Source organism: Nicotiana attenuata, unplaced genomic scaffold (assembly GCF_001879085.1).
Source record: "Nicotiana attenuata strain UT unplaced genomic scaffold, NIATTr2, whole genome shotgun sequence".
Taxonomy (NCBI): Eukaryota; Viridiplantae; Streptophyta; class Magnoliopsida; order Solanales; family Solanaceae; genus Nicotiana; species Nicotiana attenuata.
In genome coordinates, this window is record NW_017670303.1 from 471,137 (window position 1) to 489,898 (window position 18,762).

At 36.2% G+C, this 18,762-nt stretch overlaps 1 protein-coding gene across 2 annotated transcripts; it reads right to left on the bottom strand.

Annotated features, from left to right (window-relative positions):
- Positions 1-1,492: 1,492 nt before the first annotated feature.
- Positions 1,493-18,452, bottom strand: LOC109237513 (alpha-ketoglutarate-dependent dioxygenase alkB homolog 6). Of its 2 annotated transcripts, XM_019403826.1 has the most exons (7): positions 18,146-18,452; positions 17,941-18,001; positions 17,452-17,490; positions 3,504-3,616; positions 2,865-3,117; positions 1,953-1,999; positions 1,493-1,852 (listed from the first exon to the last, which is right to left on the bottom strand). In XM_019403826.1, the coding sequence occupies exons 1-7, from the start codon at positions 18,233-18,235 to the stop codon at positions 1,688-1,690; spliced, it is 768 nt and encodes a 255-aa protein (XP_019259371.1). In that variant the 5' UTR covers positions 18,236-18,452; the 3' UTR covers positions 1,493-1,687. The 2 variants fall into 2 exon arrangements, with proteins under 2 accessions (XP_019259371.1, XP_019259372.1); XM_019403827.1 differs by lacking the exons at positions 17,452-17,490; positions 17,941-18,001; positions 18,146-18,452 and adding an exon at positions 7,820-7,940.
- Between the last annotated feature and the right edge of the window lie 310 nt (positions 18,453-18,762).

Here is an 18,762-nt window from a genome sequence, read left to right on the forward strand (position 1 = left end):
ATGAGTGTACAATCTCTATGAATCTTCTGATTCTTCATTCCAACGGTAAATAAATGAGTCTTCGAGCTTAATCTTGAATTTTATTTTACTTTAATCCAAGTGCTTGAGGTCTGATCTTGATCTTGACGTATTTTTAATCCAAGGGCTTGCAGCTTGTTCTTGAATCTTTCTCTTGATCTTTTAATCCTTAAAACACTTGAATGCTTGTAGCTTTTAGAGAAATCTGCAACGTTTGATCCACGAGCTCTCTCTTGCTTCTTGTTATAACTTCTGGTGTGTTTTCTGGGTTATGAAGACCCCTATTTATAATTGTGGGAGGGAAGAGTTATGATAAGAACAAACTCTTTCCGACCAATCAAATTCAAGTGTGACAAGGCAGCATTTGATTGGCCAGAACATATCACTTGTACATGTGGCGCGGTTTCATTGGCCTTTTAATGTGACTTGGCATGCCTTGTCATTTTGACACGTGGCATGATCCTATTGTCTCTTTCGTTTGACTTGGCATGCCACGTCATTTGACACGTGGTACCAAAATTGGCCTCTTGGAAAATGACATTTTGGGCTTAATAAATGGGCTAGCCCAATGAATTTACACTTATTTATTTAATCCATACGTATTGGACTTATATAATTAATCCAATTATATTAGCCCGTAATATTTATTTCGACCAATATATCTTGAATTTATAATAAAATCCAAATTATTTTATGGATTTAATTTTAATAAAATTTATATGCCTACAGTAATATACATTACATATTCTTTAATATTATGCTCAATTATATTATTATTTCAACACTATATATTCTAGAAAAATATTTTTTTATTTTTTATTTTTAAATAAAATATTTTTGTTCTATAGGTAAGTCCACAATGTTGATTAAAAAGAGAAACAATCATAATATTAAAAAAGAAAAAAAAAAAGATAAAAGTTGATAATTTAGAGGGTAAAATAGGTATTTGGTGATCAAAGGTTTGATAAATCTAGTTGAGTGGCCTTCTGAGCACTATATGCAAAACGAAAGAAAGAAAGACTTTGGTAGATAATTTCGGAAAGTTGAGTAACCATCTGAGTAATTGACTCCCCAATAAATTAGCCACCTGTAACTTTCACCTTATTGGTGGGGTTCATTCCCCTCCTCTACGTATAATAATTTTTCGGGTGATAAAGTACAGCACGAAAAACATAAAAAGCTTATTGGTATTACAAAGCGTACTATATCACTCAACCTAGGCATGTTTCGTCAAATTTTAGTTTATCAATTTGGGTAATAACTAAGACCATGTTTCACCTCTGGCAATTAAATATAACTGTTTTGCCTGGCAGCTGTTCATATAGGCGCAAATACCACCAAATCCTCATAATTCTAAATATAATTAAACCTAAAATTTCCCTATACAACATTAGACATCAAGTCCTATAAAACGTTCTCAAAGGCAACGAAACAAGTATACCGGCCGCATAAAATACTTGTAGTCAATTATGCATAGATGAAGAAAAGGAATGGATTAATCTAGCTATGCTACATTTAAATTGTTAAATCATTGAGGTTTTCATGGTGCAATCTAGCACATCAATATGGTAAGATATTACAAAACTGCAGGGTGGTAGTAATTCTCCTGGACTCAATGCTCTACTCGTCCTGGCGTTGGTCTGTTGACTAGTTTTATTTCTGTATGAAGCTAGAACTTAAAAATATTTTTGCAAACCTTTGTTACTACTCGACAGGTCAAAGAAACTCTTGTATTAGCCCTGTAAATGACAGTTTCATCACTATCCAGTGCTTTCACCGAACGTGATAAGTGCTGAACCACTCCATCATTTTCAGCATTTGTTATATTCACAGCCTGGAAAAAAGGAGCACAATTATACAAAGACATCAGGTACTCATTTCAACTGATACTGAGGATAACCCCACTACACACTCAGCAATGCTAGTCATCTGACCTCGTTACATCGCTGCATCTCAGAATCTTTTATACCATGCAAGTAGTCTGGAAAACAAGAAACAACACCAATACTAAGTAACAAATATGTGCAACTATTTTAGACATCTTTACAAATGCCCATAGAGCTTTTGATAAACAGAGGTGAATCACGGATTTTCGATAAGCGTGTTGGGGATTTTGAAAAAGCACCGGTCGGGCCCCTCTCTCTCTCTTTGATAACAGTGGTGTCCGGGCCAACTTGCGCACACCTCAACTAATTCCATAGGATACCTGCCACCTCCCGCCAGCAACAAGTAACTCTATCCACTAAGGCTCGGACATATGGGAAGAAATCACCTAGTGTTTTTTTTGCCTCTGTTGGGATTTGAACAAACCTCATGGTTCTCATCCACTTCATTGACCACACCCTTGGGTGCAATCGAGCTTCTCTTTGTTTTGATGAAAGCCTCAACGCTCGCGTTCTACGAGGAACTTTTTTGACTATTTGCCATCATCAAAGCCAGAAGCAAAGGGCGAAACCTCCAGGACTAGTAAATAAAGGGATCAAGGGCTCTTTACTAATATAATATCATGTGACACTTCCTTGAAGAAAGTTGTACTCACGTCAGCTGTCTAGTAGATAAAAAAGTTAAGGCTAGTGACATCAGCTATTGGCCTTTGTGAATAAAGTGTAGGGGCTTATTGACAAGTCTGGTGCAATTGGACAACTAGCATTGGAGGAGGGGGGGGGGGGGGTAGGGGGGTGGAGGTGCGGCTGTGAGGGAACCTTTTAGGTCACTAGCAATAGAAGTTAAAACTTCAAGTTGGCACATCTTCAAAGTACTCTGAGAGTAGTTATCAAAACCTCAGCAGTATGTTGAACGGTAACCTGAGTGGTTCTGTCGAAACTACACCAAATAGAAAGTTTTACCTGAGTACACCGAGTCTTTGAATATCAACAAACTGCGAGGCATCAATACGATAGAAAATGGATGGCAATTATCGAGCTGTTCACCAGAATTCATCACAGCAGCCTCCGGATCAGAAATTTTTGCATCAACACCATTTCCATGTGTACCAACACAGCTTCTCAAATTAGGATGTGGAGTGAAATCCATAACTACAGGAGATCCAAGAGAAAGAATTGCCACTACAGGATAATAAGCTGGTCCATCTTGATGCGGCTGCAGTACAGGTGCTCTTGTCAGCAAACTAATTTAATGTTAAGCAAAGCCAAGAAAATTAATCCTGATTCACTACTATAGCTAATATCCTGTTTTATTAGCATGAGCCTATGACTTAAATTATCCACAATTTTACAGGAGCTAGCAGTTGCAATACGGACCTCCTAACCAGAACTAACATGATAAGCACATTGACTTTATATAAAGACAGACAGCTTCATGTCAAAATGTTCAAAACTTTGTAAGGAAGTAGGTGTTACAAAACAAAAGAGAATATGGGAACATATATTTGAGATGAAAATGGAAATGGGGAAAAAGGAGGAAGAAAAAGAAGAATAAGCAGCAAATGAAATGAGTAAAGCAGCTTACACGAGTTCAGAACAAACCATTATTCCTTGGTTAGGAAGGTATTCATTGATAAGCACATGATTAATTGATGAAGGAAATAACTCTGATTTCTCATTTATTCTCTCTGTAATTCTAGTTAACCAAGGAGGCACTGCAAACAAGAAAAGAAAAGCGATATAATAAGTTTTGACTAATACGTTATACATAATATCTGGCTCAAAAAATATATAGATACATATGATATAGATATATAACTAACTACTACATTGGTGCAGTACGAGAAAGATACGTTCAAATTTTCAAATAGGAACAGTTTAAATATAACTCGTCAGATTCCAGAATATAAATATCTCAACAATAACAGCAACTCTTTATCAAGATAGTTTGGGATGGAAATGGGCAAATATGAGCTATTGAACTAATTTTTGCATGATTCAAGTTCCTTTTTTTTCCTTTTTGATAAATAAAGTCTTTTATTTAAATGGTTCCAAGATGGTAAAAAAGCAAGTACAAAGCAAATCAGCAATACTGCCACCACTCACACTACATGTTCCCCCCCCCCCCCCCCCCCCAAAAAAGATACAAAAAGTCCAACTATTGATCCATCCTATCTAAAGTGCTGCTATTATACCAATAATGTAAGTTCTTGATACATTTGTTTTTGACTCTATCAATCTGCAGCCTCTTCCCCTCAAAGCATGCCTTGTTTCTTTCCAGCCAAACAGTCCATAACATACAGTTGGGAATGGTCCTCCATATCTGCTTCAAATTTCTTCTAATTCTCTGAGATTGCCGAATTTCCATGAGGCTACTGATCTTCTGCGGTATAACAAATGATTATTCCCATGATGTTGAGGAAAAGTTCCCAGCATTGTCTTGAAAACTTGCAACATAGAAAAAGATGTTCCACTGTTTCCTGCTCCATATTACAGAGATAGCACCAGATGCATATGGGAAAACCTCTCCTTTGCAAATTACTCTGAGTTAAACAAGTCTCTCTGGCTGCTACCCATCCAAAACAAGCTGCTTTCATAGATGCCTTGGTTTTCCAAATCATTTTCCATGGCCAATTGGGAACCTCCAGGCTATTCTGTTGTAATAGCATTTTGTAGCAATTGTTTACTGAGAATAGTTTGTCCCTGCTATTAACCCAAATTAAATTGTCTGCTTTGTCCACTTCAATTTAGCATGTGTTCAGATTTTGAAGCATTTGCCAGAAACTATCCAATTCCCAGTCATTCAGGTTCCTTCTAAATGTAATATGCCAGCCTGAATCTGGACTAAAATCAGTAATATCCCTCTTTATTCACAGCACAGCTAAAGAGATCTGGAAATCTATTTTTGAAACTTCATCTCCATACCAAATCCAGCCAGAGTTTGATTCTAGCACCATTACCAACCTCTAACCTAGTATACTGTAAGAATTCATCCCACCCTTCAATTATTTTCTTCCAGATTGCTCCACATGATTTTAGCTGTGGGATGTTGTCTCCATCCCTCTTTTTTGCCACAGATAGCATCTAACAGTTTTTGCCAAACTTCCTAACTTCCCCTACTATATCTCCACAGCCACTTGAAAAGCAAGGTTTATTCTGTAGTTTTAGATTTCTCACTCCCAAATCTCCTGCTTTCTTATCTCCAGTAACCACTTGCCACTTGACCAGGTGTTTTCCTTTTGTTTCCATTCCCATCCCATAAGAACTGTCTTCCAATGGAGTCCAATTTCTTTTCTAATGGAGTCCAATTACCATTTTTAATTCTTCAAGCGTGTGTCTGTGGGTATTTTCTTGTGGAGGCAGGGGCGTGCTTCATTCTAAACCAAGCAGCACTCGATTAATATAGAAATTCCATTATTTTCTAAAATTATTCATTCAAAGATTATAACGTCCACAAGGTCAGTGCATGACTAGGATGAATTCCATCTTTAACATTAAATCCATTAACGAAAGCTTTCTTGTTTGAGAACATTGTACCAGAAGCTAGAACATACATGCCTTGTATGAGTAGTCAGTATCAAATATGTGTGATACCGGATCTTTAGAGCCAAGTTCACGATTCGGGAAGGCTAAAGTAGGTATCTGTAGCACAAAAACTCGGGTTCATTTTCAGCCACTTTTTCAGCAGCTTTACTAGCCAAATCTTGTTGGCGAAAATTTTTCCAACAATAAATCGACAACCAAACTTTTTCGGCAACTCATCGACATATTTTTCCGGTAATCACCCAATGACTGAATGACACTATCAAGAAAAATCATTTACTTTTTAAACTTCAAACAAGTAGACTCTCTCCACAATGAGTTTATGGAGAATGTTAGAATGTTAGTATCAGAATGTTTTAAGTTGAGTTCTTAAGTTTGTCATTTTCCTAATCGGAAAAATATTATATGTGAATTGGGTTTAACACATAAAAACAGGTGTTTCTCATCAAATTATCAAGGACATCAAACTATATCACTTCTTCTCTTACTTCCCCATGATCCTGATAAAGAGATCACCAATAAATAAAGCCCTCCAATGTCAATGAAAGATTGATTAGAGAGAGAAATCATTTACAGAACAGTTATGGTGTATGCTTTGTAGAAATATACCCTATATCAATTCTTTGTACAAGTACAACTAAAGCCAAAATGCTTAACCATTAAAACCTTATTGGCTGAAAAACAAGCTATGAATTATGCTTTCCTAGTGTGTTGCATGTACCTTGTGGAGGAAAGAAATATTAGATGCTTTAAGGGTTTGAATAAGCATATTCCCAAACTAAAGTTTCAATGCCTTAGACAACTATCTTGTTGCATAGAATATTGTGCCAATAGGGTTGAGAACCTTGTATGGTTCATCGGTTTAGTTAGAATGTAATTGGGTTCTCTCTCCTCACATTTCTTGATACTTGATGCTTTTTGCCAATCCTGGTGTATCCAGATGCAACTCCTTGGTGCCCATCTAAGAAAGTATCTTTTTACCAATTAAGATAAAAAAGAACTAGTTGACTGAGTATTGGATCACAAAAGACTCATCAGGTAGTGCAAATAGAGTCTTCTCATTCCTCTTATGAAAGAACAATGCAGAGACAAATGAAAATGGGTCCGACCACTCTACATAAACAAAAAATGCACCAATTCCAACTTATGGACTTGTAAGGAAAATGTGGTGCTCCATCAACTACGATTCACATGGGAAACAGAGGGGAAGGATGAGAGAGTTGGGAAAGAGAGGAGGACAAGGAATGCTGTTCATGGAAATTAGATGATCTGATTAAATAGTAGGGACGGAAGACCTGAACAAAAGGGTCATATCAAAGTATAGGTGTCTAACGGGCCGGGTCAGCCCGTTTCCGGACCGGCCCGGACCGGTACAAGGGGGCCGGGTGGGGCTGGGTTATAGGGGTAGGGGGTTGGTCCGTTCTATGGGTGTCTAACGGGTGGGCCCAGTGTTAAAAAAAGCGGGCGCTTCCTCGTTTTAAGCGAGATGCGAAGCGGAGCGGGAGGGGTGTCGCTACCAGTGTTAAAAGCGGCTCAGGTATGCATAAGCGACCGCTTCTCTCTAAAAAGCGAAAAGCGGTGAAGCGCCCATAAGCGATCAAAGCGGACGATTTTTCAATTAAAAGACCCAAATCGCTGTTTCTGTTTTAGCACTTCTTCGATTTCTTTAGCAGCAAACTAGGGTTCTTCAAACCAGCGATTTCTTCCTCACTTCAACCAGCGATTTGTTCAAGCAAACTAGGGTTCTTCTTCAAGACTTCAACAGTACAACAGCAACTTAGTTTCAACAGGTATGTTTTCCAAATTTATTTTCATTCTTCTTCTTTTTCTTTTTCTTTCTAAACGTTCAAAAAGCGCCGAGATGCTGGCAAATTTTTTTCAGAAAAATTCTGCCCAGTTTCTGCCAGAGTTTCTGACCAATTGTTTATTTTAATTTTTTTTTAAATTCCGCTTCACTTAAAAAAAGTGGGCGCTTCGCTTCTCGCTTTTCGTGAAATGGGGGTTGTCGCTTTTCCTCGCTTCACGCTATTTTTAACACTGGGTGGGCCGGGTAGGGAAATTTAGTAACCGTACGGGTTATGGTCCGGGCCGGTTATGGGTTGGGGCATACCGGGTTCAGGTTCATCCGGGTAAAAATTGAACCGTAAGGGTTACGGGTACAAGGGGCCGGGCCGGGTTAGTGTTATTTTTAATTTTTTGTATAACTATTGTAAGTTATATTAATATAAAAAAGATGGGAAAAAATTGCAGTTATAAATTGCAAGTGCTACATTTATTGCAAAATTCAAACTTACAAATTGAAAGGTGTTTACATTTAACAACAAGCAAATTAACCAAAAAAGAGTAAATTCAAACTTTCAAAGGTTTTGCGTTACCTTAGTAAGTTCGTCATAATCAATATGAACTGAGTGGCCTTCCTTTGGAGGATGGGTTACCATGCGTTAATATATCTCCAAGTTCCTCGTCTTCTGGGCTATCAACATCTCACGTCCTTGATTTCTTCGTTCCGATCTAATCCAATCTCTGAAACATACTAAAAAACTTCCAAAACATTGCTTCCCAATGAGTGACGGGTGTCTCCAAGTTATTGTCTTGCTTGGCTAAATGCACTCTCTGATGCAACAGTTGAAATTGGCACATTCAGCACGTCCCGAGCCATAGCGGAAAGAGCAGGAAATTGCTTTCCATTCTCATGCCACCATCCCAACGGTGAAAATTCCTTTGTGCGAGGCTCTTTTTGCTTCTGCAAGTAGAATTGAAGTTCATCAATGTTCCTGCTACTAGTTTGAGTGTTAGAAAATGTAGAAAAAATATTAAAACTATCAAGGCCTTCTTCATCATCCACAGTAGTAGAAGTGGTACGTTGCATAGTGGGATTAACATTGCCTACATTAAGAGCAGCATTATCAATTATATTTGCATAATAATTATATAATTGTTGTAAAGAATCATTTAGCTTGTTCATAGAAACATATATATCTGGGGTTCCAGTTGGTCCAATCTCCATATAAGTATATAAAGCATTCATTAATTGGTGACAATCAGACATCTTAATAGAAGGATTTAAAACAACACCAATTGAGTAAATCAGAGGAATTGGAAAGAAATATTTTTTGAATTTTGCTTGCATTTTTTCAACAACATCCATATATCTTTCTTTCTTCTTAAATTCAAAGAGTAGAAAAGAAATTTCAGCTATATGTACTAAAGCCATAGTAACAGTAGGGTAATATGCTCCAGAAAACTCAACAGTAGCTGTATAAAATTTAACAACATCACTAATGACCTCCCAAGTAGTAGTTGTTAACATACGGTTTGGATCAGTACAATGCGCATTAGCAACTTCAGTTATTGGGAACCTATATTTGTAGCAACATTTTAAAAATATATATGTATAATTTCATCTAGTAACAATTTCGTCTGGCATGAATCTGGGTTTAAGGTTATACTGGATACACTTATTCTTAAATTCCTCTATTCTAGATTGTTTATTATTTCCTTGAATAACACCAACTGCTCTTCTAACATGAGTAATTTCAGTTGAAAATAAATCAAGGTCACTTTTAACAATTAAATTATAAACATGACATGCACACCTAACATGAAAAATTTCATCAAGTGGTGGTTGCAAATGCAGTTTTAATATTGAAATTGCGGCATTATTGTTAGAAGCATTATCAAAAGACATACACAATACTTTTTGCTTGAGATTATAAAATTCAACAACTTCACAAATAGTAGTACTCAGAAACGCAGCAGTATGACTTTGATCTTCATCATATTTAAAAGCTATAATACGTTTTTGCATACAATAATTATCATCTATCCAATGACATGTAATTGTCAAATAATCATTTCCATTAACAGCATGGCCAATATCAGAAGTTAGAGAAACTCTACAAGGAAGGTGGCTAAACAAATAACGTATGTATGTTTGATTTGTCCATGAAGTCTAAAGATATCAGATCTACAAGTACTTCTACGGATACCTTTAAATAAAGGATTGTAAATCATTTGAATATACATAATAAGATATGATGAAGAAGCAAAAGAAAAAGGTAGACAACCCAAAGCAATCATTTTTGCTAACTCTTCACGATCCTTCATTTTATCATATTTCGTAAGACCTCCAGTAGTAGGGTTTCGAGTTGCTTGATTTCCATCTCCATCAGAGCCCCATTCTATAGGATGCTCAATTCTCATATGTCTACTAAGTGTCCCAGCCCCCCCTAATCGTCCTCTAATCTTATGTTTAAAAGTATCATTACAAAGTTTGCATCTAACTCTATCACTATTTGCTATGTCTTCAAAAAAATTCCAAACCTTACTTCTTTTTCTCCGATTACTAGTCGGGGCCACAGGTGGTCTACTACTAGCACCACGACCACCACCCCTGCTACCAGCTCCAACACTACTAGGTGTAAGTTGTATCTCGTCTTCCATTTCTAATCTTCTATACCGAAATCTTCCTGGAATTGTTCATAATTTATATTATTATCAGGTAATGTTTCAGGAATATTTGTAAAGGTATTTCAATTACTACCAGATGCTGAAGTACTACCTATTTTTTTATTTCCCCGATTAGTAACCTTATTACAAACTCTTTTTGCAGCATTCAACATATTGTAAAAATTTAACTACTAGCAACAATTAAATATGCAAATAAAATAGTAAATAAGAGAAAGAGTTGGAGGGAGTGCACCGAATTCGGCAATAAATTGAGCACTTGATGATTTCGCAACTCCAATGTTACCACGAAGAAACGTCAATTGTTCCAATTTTGAAGTTCCATTGTTCAAACTTCAAATAATAAATACTACGATAAATTAAATTCCAAAAAAAAGAAGAGCCAAATAGTTGATTGCACTTTAGGTGAAGATTGAAGAATGAGAGAATATGAGAATTGAGATTGAGAATTAAGAGACGAGTGAAGAAATGAAGAAGGGGGGGGGGGGGGGGNTATGAGAATTGAGATTGAGAGGTATTTATAGTTTTTCAAAGGGGGGTTAATTTTAAAAAGAAAAAACCAAAAATGGGCTAAATATGAAATTCAGCCGTTGGGCAACGGCCATAATGAGAAATGGACCGTTGCCAACGGTCGGATGTTAGGCCCACGCGTAAAAAAAAAAAAATAGTTACCGTTGTACCGGTCTGGGCCGGTTAACCGAATGAACAGTGATTTGCGTTGACCGGGTTTGACTGGTCCAGTTAACCGGTTGTCAAAATGTGAATGGACCAAACCCCTACCCCATTAACCCAGCCCCACCCGGCCCCCTTGTAGCGGTCCAGGCCGGTTCCGGTTTCAACCGGTCTGGGCTGGTCCGGAAACGGGCTGACCCGGCCCGTTAGACACCTATAGTCCGTTCACATTTTGACATCCGGTTAACCGGACCGGTCAAACCCAGTCAACGCAAATCACTGTTCATCCGGTTAACCGGCTCGGACCGGACCGGCCCAGACCGGTATAACGGTAACTAATTTTTTTTGTTTTTTACGCATGGGCCTAACATCTGATCGTTGGCAACGGTCCATTTCTCATTATGGCCGTTGTCCAACAGCTAAATTTCATATTTAGCCCATTTTTGGGTTTTTTTTTTTTAAATTAACCCCCCTTTGAAAAACTATAAATACACCCCCCTCTTCTTCATTTCTTCACTCATCTCTCAATTCTCAATCTCAATTCTCATATTCTCTCATTCTTCAATATTCACTTAAAGTGCAATCAACTATTTGGCTCTTCTTTTTTTTGGAATTTAATTTATCGTAGTATTTATTATTTGATGTTTGAACAATTGAACTTCAAAATTGGAACAATTGACGTTTCTTCGTAGTAACATTGGAGTTGCGAAATCATCAAGTGCTCAATTTATTGCCGAATTCGGTGCATTCCCTCCAACTCTTTCTCTTATTTACTATTTTATTTGCATATTTAATTGTTGCTAGTAGTTAAATTTTTACAATATGTTGAATGCTGCAAAAAGAGTTTGTAATAAGGTTACTAATCGGGGAAATAAAAAAAGCAGTAGTACTTCAGCATCTGGTAGTAATTGAAATACCTCTACAAATATTCCTGAAACATTACCTGATAATAATATAGTCAGTCGCATTCCTGAAAGAATATTATATGTTCGGGTTCATTGATATAATTATGAACAATTCCAGGAAGATTTCGGTATAGAAGATAATGAATTAAAAATGGAAGATGAGATACCACTTACACCTAGTAGTGTTGGAGCTGGTAGCAGGGGTGGTGTCGTGGTGCTAGTAGTAGACCACCTGTGGCCCCGACTAGTAATCGGAGAAAAAGAAGTAAGGTTTGGAAATTTTTTAAAGACATAGCGAATAGTGATAGAGTTAGATGCAAACTTTGTAATGATACTTTTAAACATAAGACTAGAGGACAATTAAGGGGGTCTGGGACACTTAGTAGACATATGAGAATTGAGCATCCTATAGAATGGGGCTCTGATGGAGATGGAAATCAAGCAACTCGAAACCCTACTACTGGAGGTCTTATGAAATATGATAAAATGAAGGATCGTGAAGAGTTAGCAAAAATGATTGCTTTGGGTTGTCTACCTTTTTCTTTTGCTTTTTCATAATATCTTATTATGTATATTCAAAGGATTTTCAATCCTTTACTTAAAGGTATCCCTAGAAGTACTTGTAGATCTGATATCTTTAGACTTCATGGATAATATCAAACATACATACGTTATTTGTTTAGCCACCTTCCTAGTAAAGTTTCTCTAACTTCTGATATTGGCCATGCTGTTAATGGAAATGATTATTTGACAATCACATGTCATTGGATAGATGATAATTATTATATGCAAAAACGTATTATCGCTTTTAAATATGATGAAGATCAAAGTCATACTGCTGCGTTTATAAGTACTACTATTTGTGAAGTTGTTGAATTTTATAATCTCAAGCAAAAAATATTGTGTATGTCTTTTGATAATGCTTCTAACAATAATGCCGCAATTTCAATATTAAAACTGCATTTGCAACCACCACTTGATGAAATTTTTCATGTTAGGTGTGCATGTCATGTTTATAATTTAATTGTTAAAAGTGGCCTTGATTTATTTTCAACTGAGATTACTTATGTTAGAAGAGCAGTTGGTGTTATTCAAGGAAATAATAAACAATCTAGAATAAAGAAATTTAAGAATAAGTGTATCCAGTATAACCTTAAACCCAGATTCATGCCAGACGAAATTGTTACCAGATGGAATTATACATATATATTTTTAAAATGTTGCTACAAATATAGATTCCCAATAACTGAAGTTGCTAATGCGCATTGTACTGATCCAAACCGTATGTTAACAACTATTACTTGGGAGGTCATTAATGATGTTGTTAAATTTTTACATAAATTTTATACAGCTACTGTTGAGTTTTCTGGAGCATATTACCCTACTGTTACTATGGCTTTAGTACATATAGCTGAAATTTCTTTTCTACTCTTTGAATTTAAGAAGAAAGAAAGATATATGGATGTTGTTGAAAAAATGCAAGCAAAATTCAAAAAATATTTCTTTCCAATTCCTCCGATTTACTTAATTGGTGCTGTTTTAAATCCTTCTATTAAGATGCCTGATTGTCACCAATTAATGAATGCTTTATGTACTTATATGGAGATTGGACCAACTGAAACCCCACATATATATGTCTCTATGAACAAGCTAAATGATTCTTTACAACAATTATATAATTATTATGTAAATATAATTGATAATGTTGCTCTTAATGTAGGCAATGTTAATCCCACTATGCAATGTACCACTTCTACTACTGTGGATGATGAAGAAGGCCTTGATAGTTTTAATATTTTTTCTACATTTTCTAACACTCAAACCAGTAGCAGGAACATTGATGAACTTCAATTCTACTTGCAGAAGCAAAAAGAGCCTCGCACAAAGGAATTTTCACCGTTGGGATGGTGGCATGAGAATGGAAAGCAATTTCCTGTTCTTTCCGCTATGGCTCGGGACGTGCTGAATGTGCCAATTTCAACTGTTGCATCAGAGAGTGCATTTAGCCAAGCAAGACAACAACTTGGAGACACCCGTCACTCATTGGGAAGCAATGCTTTGGAAGTTTTAGTATGTTTCAGAGATTGGATTAGATCGGAACGAAGAAATCAAGGACATGAAGATGTTGATAGCCCAGAAGACGAGGAACTTGGAGATATATTAACACATGGTAACCCATCAGAATTTAACACTCCAGAAGAAGGCCACTCAGTTCATATTAGATTATGACAAACTTACTAAGGCAATGTCAAAACCTTTGAAAGTTTGAATTTACTCTCTTTTGGTTAATTTACTTGTTGTTAAATGTAAACCTTTCAATTTGTAAGTTTGAATTTTGCAATAAATGTGCACTTGCAATTTATAAGTGCAATTTTTTCCCATCTTCATTGTATACTTTATATTTTTACTTTATATTAATATAACTTACAATAGTTTTACAAAATACAAAAAAAAAATTCAAAAATAACACTAACCCAGCCCGGCCCGGCCCCTTGTACCCGTAACCCTTACGGTTCAATTTTTACCCGGATGAACCCGAACCCGTTAAACCCGATATGCCCCAACCCGTAACCGGCCCGGACCATAACCCGTACGGTTACTAAATTTCCCTACCCAGCCCGGCCCGGCCCGGCCCACCCGTTAGACACCCATATATCAAAGTCCAAACTGGGTACAGGGAGTGCAGAATAGGGTAGGTATATCTTCAGACCAAAAATAAAAATAATTCTAGAGTCAATTACTTGAAGCGTGTCAAGAAGGAAGTGGACAAAAATGAAATGATATCGGCTAGGGCAGAGTAGGAGGGGTGTTGATATAATAAGAGATGAGGAAGTTGGAAATTCTGGCTGTAAAGAGAGGAATTTTTCTATTGCTATGGTGTTTTAAAGTGAAGGGATTAGTATGGCCTTGGATTTTATAGGGGTTCTTGCAGTAGGAGATGGGTCAAAAATAGAATTCTGGGATGAATTCTTTGAGTTTATTTTTAACGTAAGCTTCCTTGGGTGATAAGGGGACTACAAATAATACAGATTTCTGAAGGAAAGAGTGTGATGTCAGATGTGACACCTATTCTAGAGAAATACAGAATTCTCTGAGTTTAAAACTTTCAGTAACTGGTCTATGTTCACTTGGGAGGTGCTAAATCCACATATTTTAAGGCGGATGAACTAAAATCTGTATTAGACTCAACACATTTTTCATTTTACAGACTACGAGGAATTTCTTAGATGCTATTCAAGGTTCACTACCCAGACCACCGTCGATTCATATGCCTATACTTTTGGATTGTAGTTAAAGGAGAAGACCTACGACACAATTCAAACTTCAAAGTTGAAAAAAAGTGACACATATGCGGATAACCGCTAAAAAATTATAGTGCAATAATAGAAGAATATCTTGTCAAAGGCACTCCCTATACTTCCATTGCAAAAACATTAAAAACCCTTTAAAATGATCTCAGAACATGGAATATGGATGTGTTAGGAGGGAGGAGATCAAATTGAAAGAAATGGATGAGATTGAAGAATTAGAGACGAATGACCAAAAGGGATCTAACCAACAGAGAAAAAAGAGGAAAGAAGAAGTGAAGAAGAACTAATGACCCACAACTATTGCTCAAGAATGCAATCTGAGACAAAAATGTAGAGTATTATGGTTAAAAGAAAGCCTTACAACACAGAGTTGCTACTCAATTAATTGGATGTAAACTTTGTAAACACAATGGAGGTCGTAGGGAGAGCATTTGAGGAGAAGGAGGAGGTTAGGAGCCAATTAAGGACTTCTACACACAACAATATAGAAACCTAGGCGGGAAAGAGTAGCTATTAGCAATAACGGAAGGGAGATGATGAACTAGTTAGAGATGGAGTTCTCGCAGAAATAAATCTAGGAGGCAATCCAAATCTGTTGGGGAAAAGCTTTCAATCCCCGTGGTTTATGCACAGCATCCTACCAGCATTGTTGGAAAATGGTCAAAGATAATATCATGATGGTAGATCATGCTTTTCATATCACTGGAAATTTGAAAGGAACCTTAACTTACCTGTATGGGGCTTCTAGCATTAAGGATGTTAGATCTATTAGTTAAAAACATACTCCATCCCAATTTATGTCATGGTATTTGACTGAGCGGGGAGATTAAGAAAAAGGAAGACTTTTGAACTTTGTGGTCTAAAATAAATCATAGATATTTGTGTGACTACAAATCATCTTATTAAGGGATAAAATGGGCCTTTTAAAGTTAAATCATTACTAAATATAGAAAAATGTCATTCTTTTTGGGACTAACTAAAAAGGAAAGAGTGTCATCAATCGTACAAATTGGTATGGAGGGAGTATAAAAAATTATTGCAAAGGTACTTTTGTTAATCTTGAGAAGGTACTAGATGTTACATTCTTGGCCTCCCAAATCCACTCTTGGAAGGAAAACAAAACAATGAATGCATCATTCGATACAGATGAGTCAGTGGACTCTAGAATTAAAGGTTGTGTTTCAATGCTACCGTAAAACTTGATCTAGAAAAGCATATAATCATGTTAATAGGGAGTTTATGATCTTGTAATTGAAAACAAGATGAGATTCAGAGGGAGATGGAGAAAGTGAATTATGCATTGAATGTCCTGAAGCAAAGCGTGTACTGTTAATAGAAGGAACTCCAACAGGCCTCTTTTAAATTTTCTATAGGCCTATGACAAGAGGATCCACTCTTAGCTTACATTGTGCATCCTTGTAGTTGTAGTATAAGCACTTCGCTAGATGATGAACAAAGCTATGGCAGAAGGAAACTTAAGGAGACTCTCAAGCAAAAGGAAGGTAAGACAACGTGCACATATCCAATCTAATGTTTGTTGATCACACATTAATGTTTTGTAATGCGAAGGTGGCTCAATTACAGCATTTGAAGCACATTTTTCTAGGGTATCAGGCTTGCCTGAAGATCAATCTGAGAAATGTGAGACCATCCTGCAGAAGAGGTGGAGAATATTGAGAAACTTGCACAGGTTTTCAATTGCAAAGTTGAATCACTTCGAACAACCTACCTTGGTCTACGGTCTCTGTCTGGAAGCTACTATAAGGACTGTGCACTTTGGTATTCAGTGATTAAGAAAGTTACAAAATTATAGGATGGAAGCATAACTACTTATACAAATATGCAAAGGAGATTGATAAAAAGTACTACATCTAGCCTATTACATGTCTCTCATGCACATATCTGCTCAATACCAGAAAAATTGAAAAACTAGAAGAAATTTCTTGTCGGATACAAATGACCTAATAAACTGGAAGGTTGCTAGGTTTGATCCTAAATGCATCAGCTCTAGATCTAAACAATATATAAGAAACCTATTGTTCAATCCAAGATCAGACTTCAAAACGGTACGCCCAGATCCCTCTCTGGAGCGCAATGCTCTCTTTGCTCTATCTACTTCTCACACTACTGTTTGTCATCTTCCCTCTTACAATCCGAATCTATCCTCTCGAATTTAGTGCTCTCTTTGGTCAAGCCTTTAGAAATTTCAGTTCTCAAGGTTTATTTTTTTATACTTATTGAGATCACAACAGGTCAACTTTTTGTAGGATATAAAATGTACAGAAGTGTCATATTGTATCCTGTGCGCTATAAATCTCTAAATTTTGGAGTTCGATGGTGGCCTTAATGCTTCATATATTATGAAATGATAAGCCTACTGAAAGAATATACTCCAATTATTTGCAAGTCATTTTGAAAATTAACTAAACATTTATTGGAGAATCTACGGCTTCAGAATTGTTTAAAGAATTACAGTAAATGGAAGTTAATGGAAGTGGTTAGCAGTTTGCATAATTTCCTAAGTGAATACTTAGTTCTTTAACAGTTGTTTGATAAGCCGGAAACTGCTAACACAAAATTTGAAGTCAAAAACATACTTTCACACACTGCATTAATAGAGAGACAAAGGAAAAAGGTTAAATGAGTACATACAGTCTTGAGCTATAAGGCCTTTTTCATGCACAACTCCTCCTGCCATACAAATGATTAAATTTATTAAGGCAAAATGTGTATAAATTCATAAGGAAATGAAAAGAGATAATTGCACTTTTGGCCCTCCAGTTAGTAGTAAATTCTGATTTTGGTCCTTTTAATATTTCGCTAAGCACAATAAACCTTCAATATACTAAATCGTGATTTTTTGGTCCCTTTATACAGGAAATAGACTATTTCTAGAACTATATTATCCTCAAATATGGAGTAACAATACAAATTTAACTTAACAAATCAATAATTAGCGCTTAATAGTTCATTAATTCACAACCAGAGGCATTAAAAGTGCACATATCAATTAATCGAATGTTAAATGCGCTTAAGCAGAAATCAAAAGGACCAAAAAAGAACTTGTCGATATTTGAGGGACTAAAAGCACAAATTTCCCAAATGAATAATAACCCCCACGAACATTAAAACGCAGCATACCCCAATTCTGCAATCTCCTGTTCTTCAAAGATTTCCATCTAGAAATTGGCGCACCGTATATCTAGAGAAACACACACAAAAGAAACAAAGTCTTGTAAATAATGGAAGAAAAGTAGATACACAGTATTTCAAGAATAAATAGAACTGAAGAAACTGAAAAAGGCAAAAGGATGGATTAAGTAATTAATGAAGATGGGAATTTTACATTATTCAAGAGCTGGTCGTGTTCAGAATCAGTAATGAAATCTGGAATGTAGAATACAGTGGGTACAGACCCAACTGTGAAGTCGTTCATTTTTCTGCTATGGCAAGGACCAACTTGAATTCAGTCAAAGTATCCCCAGTACCCCTAGTCCGATCAATGAACCACTTATATTGAACAAAAATGTAAAATTAAACAAGAAAATTTATGACGTGTGAATAGTTTTTTGTTACGAGAAGGAAAAGTGCCAAAAATATCCTTAAACTATTAAAAATAGCTCAAAATTTTCTCTTAATGTTATCTTTAAGCTTAAAAATACCCTTCTCTTAACGGAAAGATTGATATGGCATTGATGAGCATTTTAATTGAACATGTTGCATTTATTTAGTGGTCCACACGTATTTTTCTAGCCCAACCCAAAAAATCCGACCCATCCATTTTAATAACCCGATTCTTTTTAAGATAACTAAAACCACATCGTGATATATTTCTCTCCCCCACAATGAGATTTAACAATAATCTTATTTTCTCTTGCAAGAAACCAGTTGACAATTTTTCTCTAGAATGTATAATATTTTTTCCTCTAATGTGAAGTTATAACAGCTCGTGTAATAAGAAAC

Coding starts and splice junctions, on each gene's coding strand:
- LOC109237513 (XM_019403826.1), bottom strand. CDS start 18,235: ATGAACGACTTCACAGTTGGGTCTGTACCCACTGTATTCTACATTCCA. Junction 3,118..3,503: donor TTCCTAACCAAGGAATAATG/GTTTGTTCTGAA, acceptor CCTGTACTGCAG/CCGCATCAAGATGGACCAGC. Junction 2,000..2,864: donor CAAAGACTCGGTGTACTCAG/GTAAAACTTTCT, acceptor CTTGTTTTCCAG/ACTACTTGCATGGTATAAAA.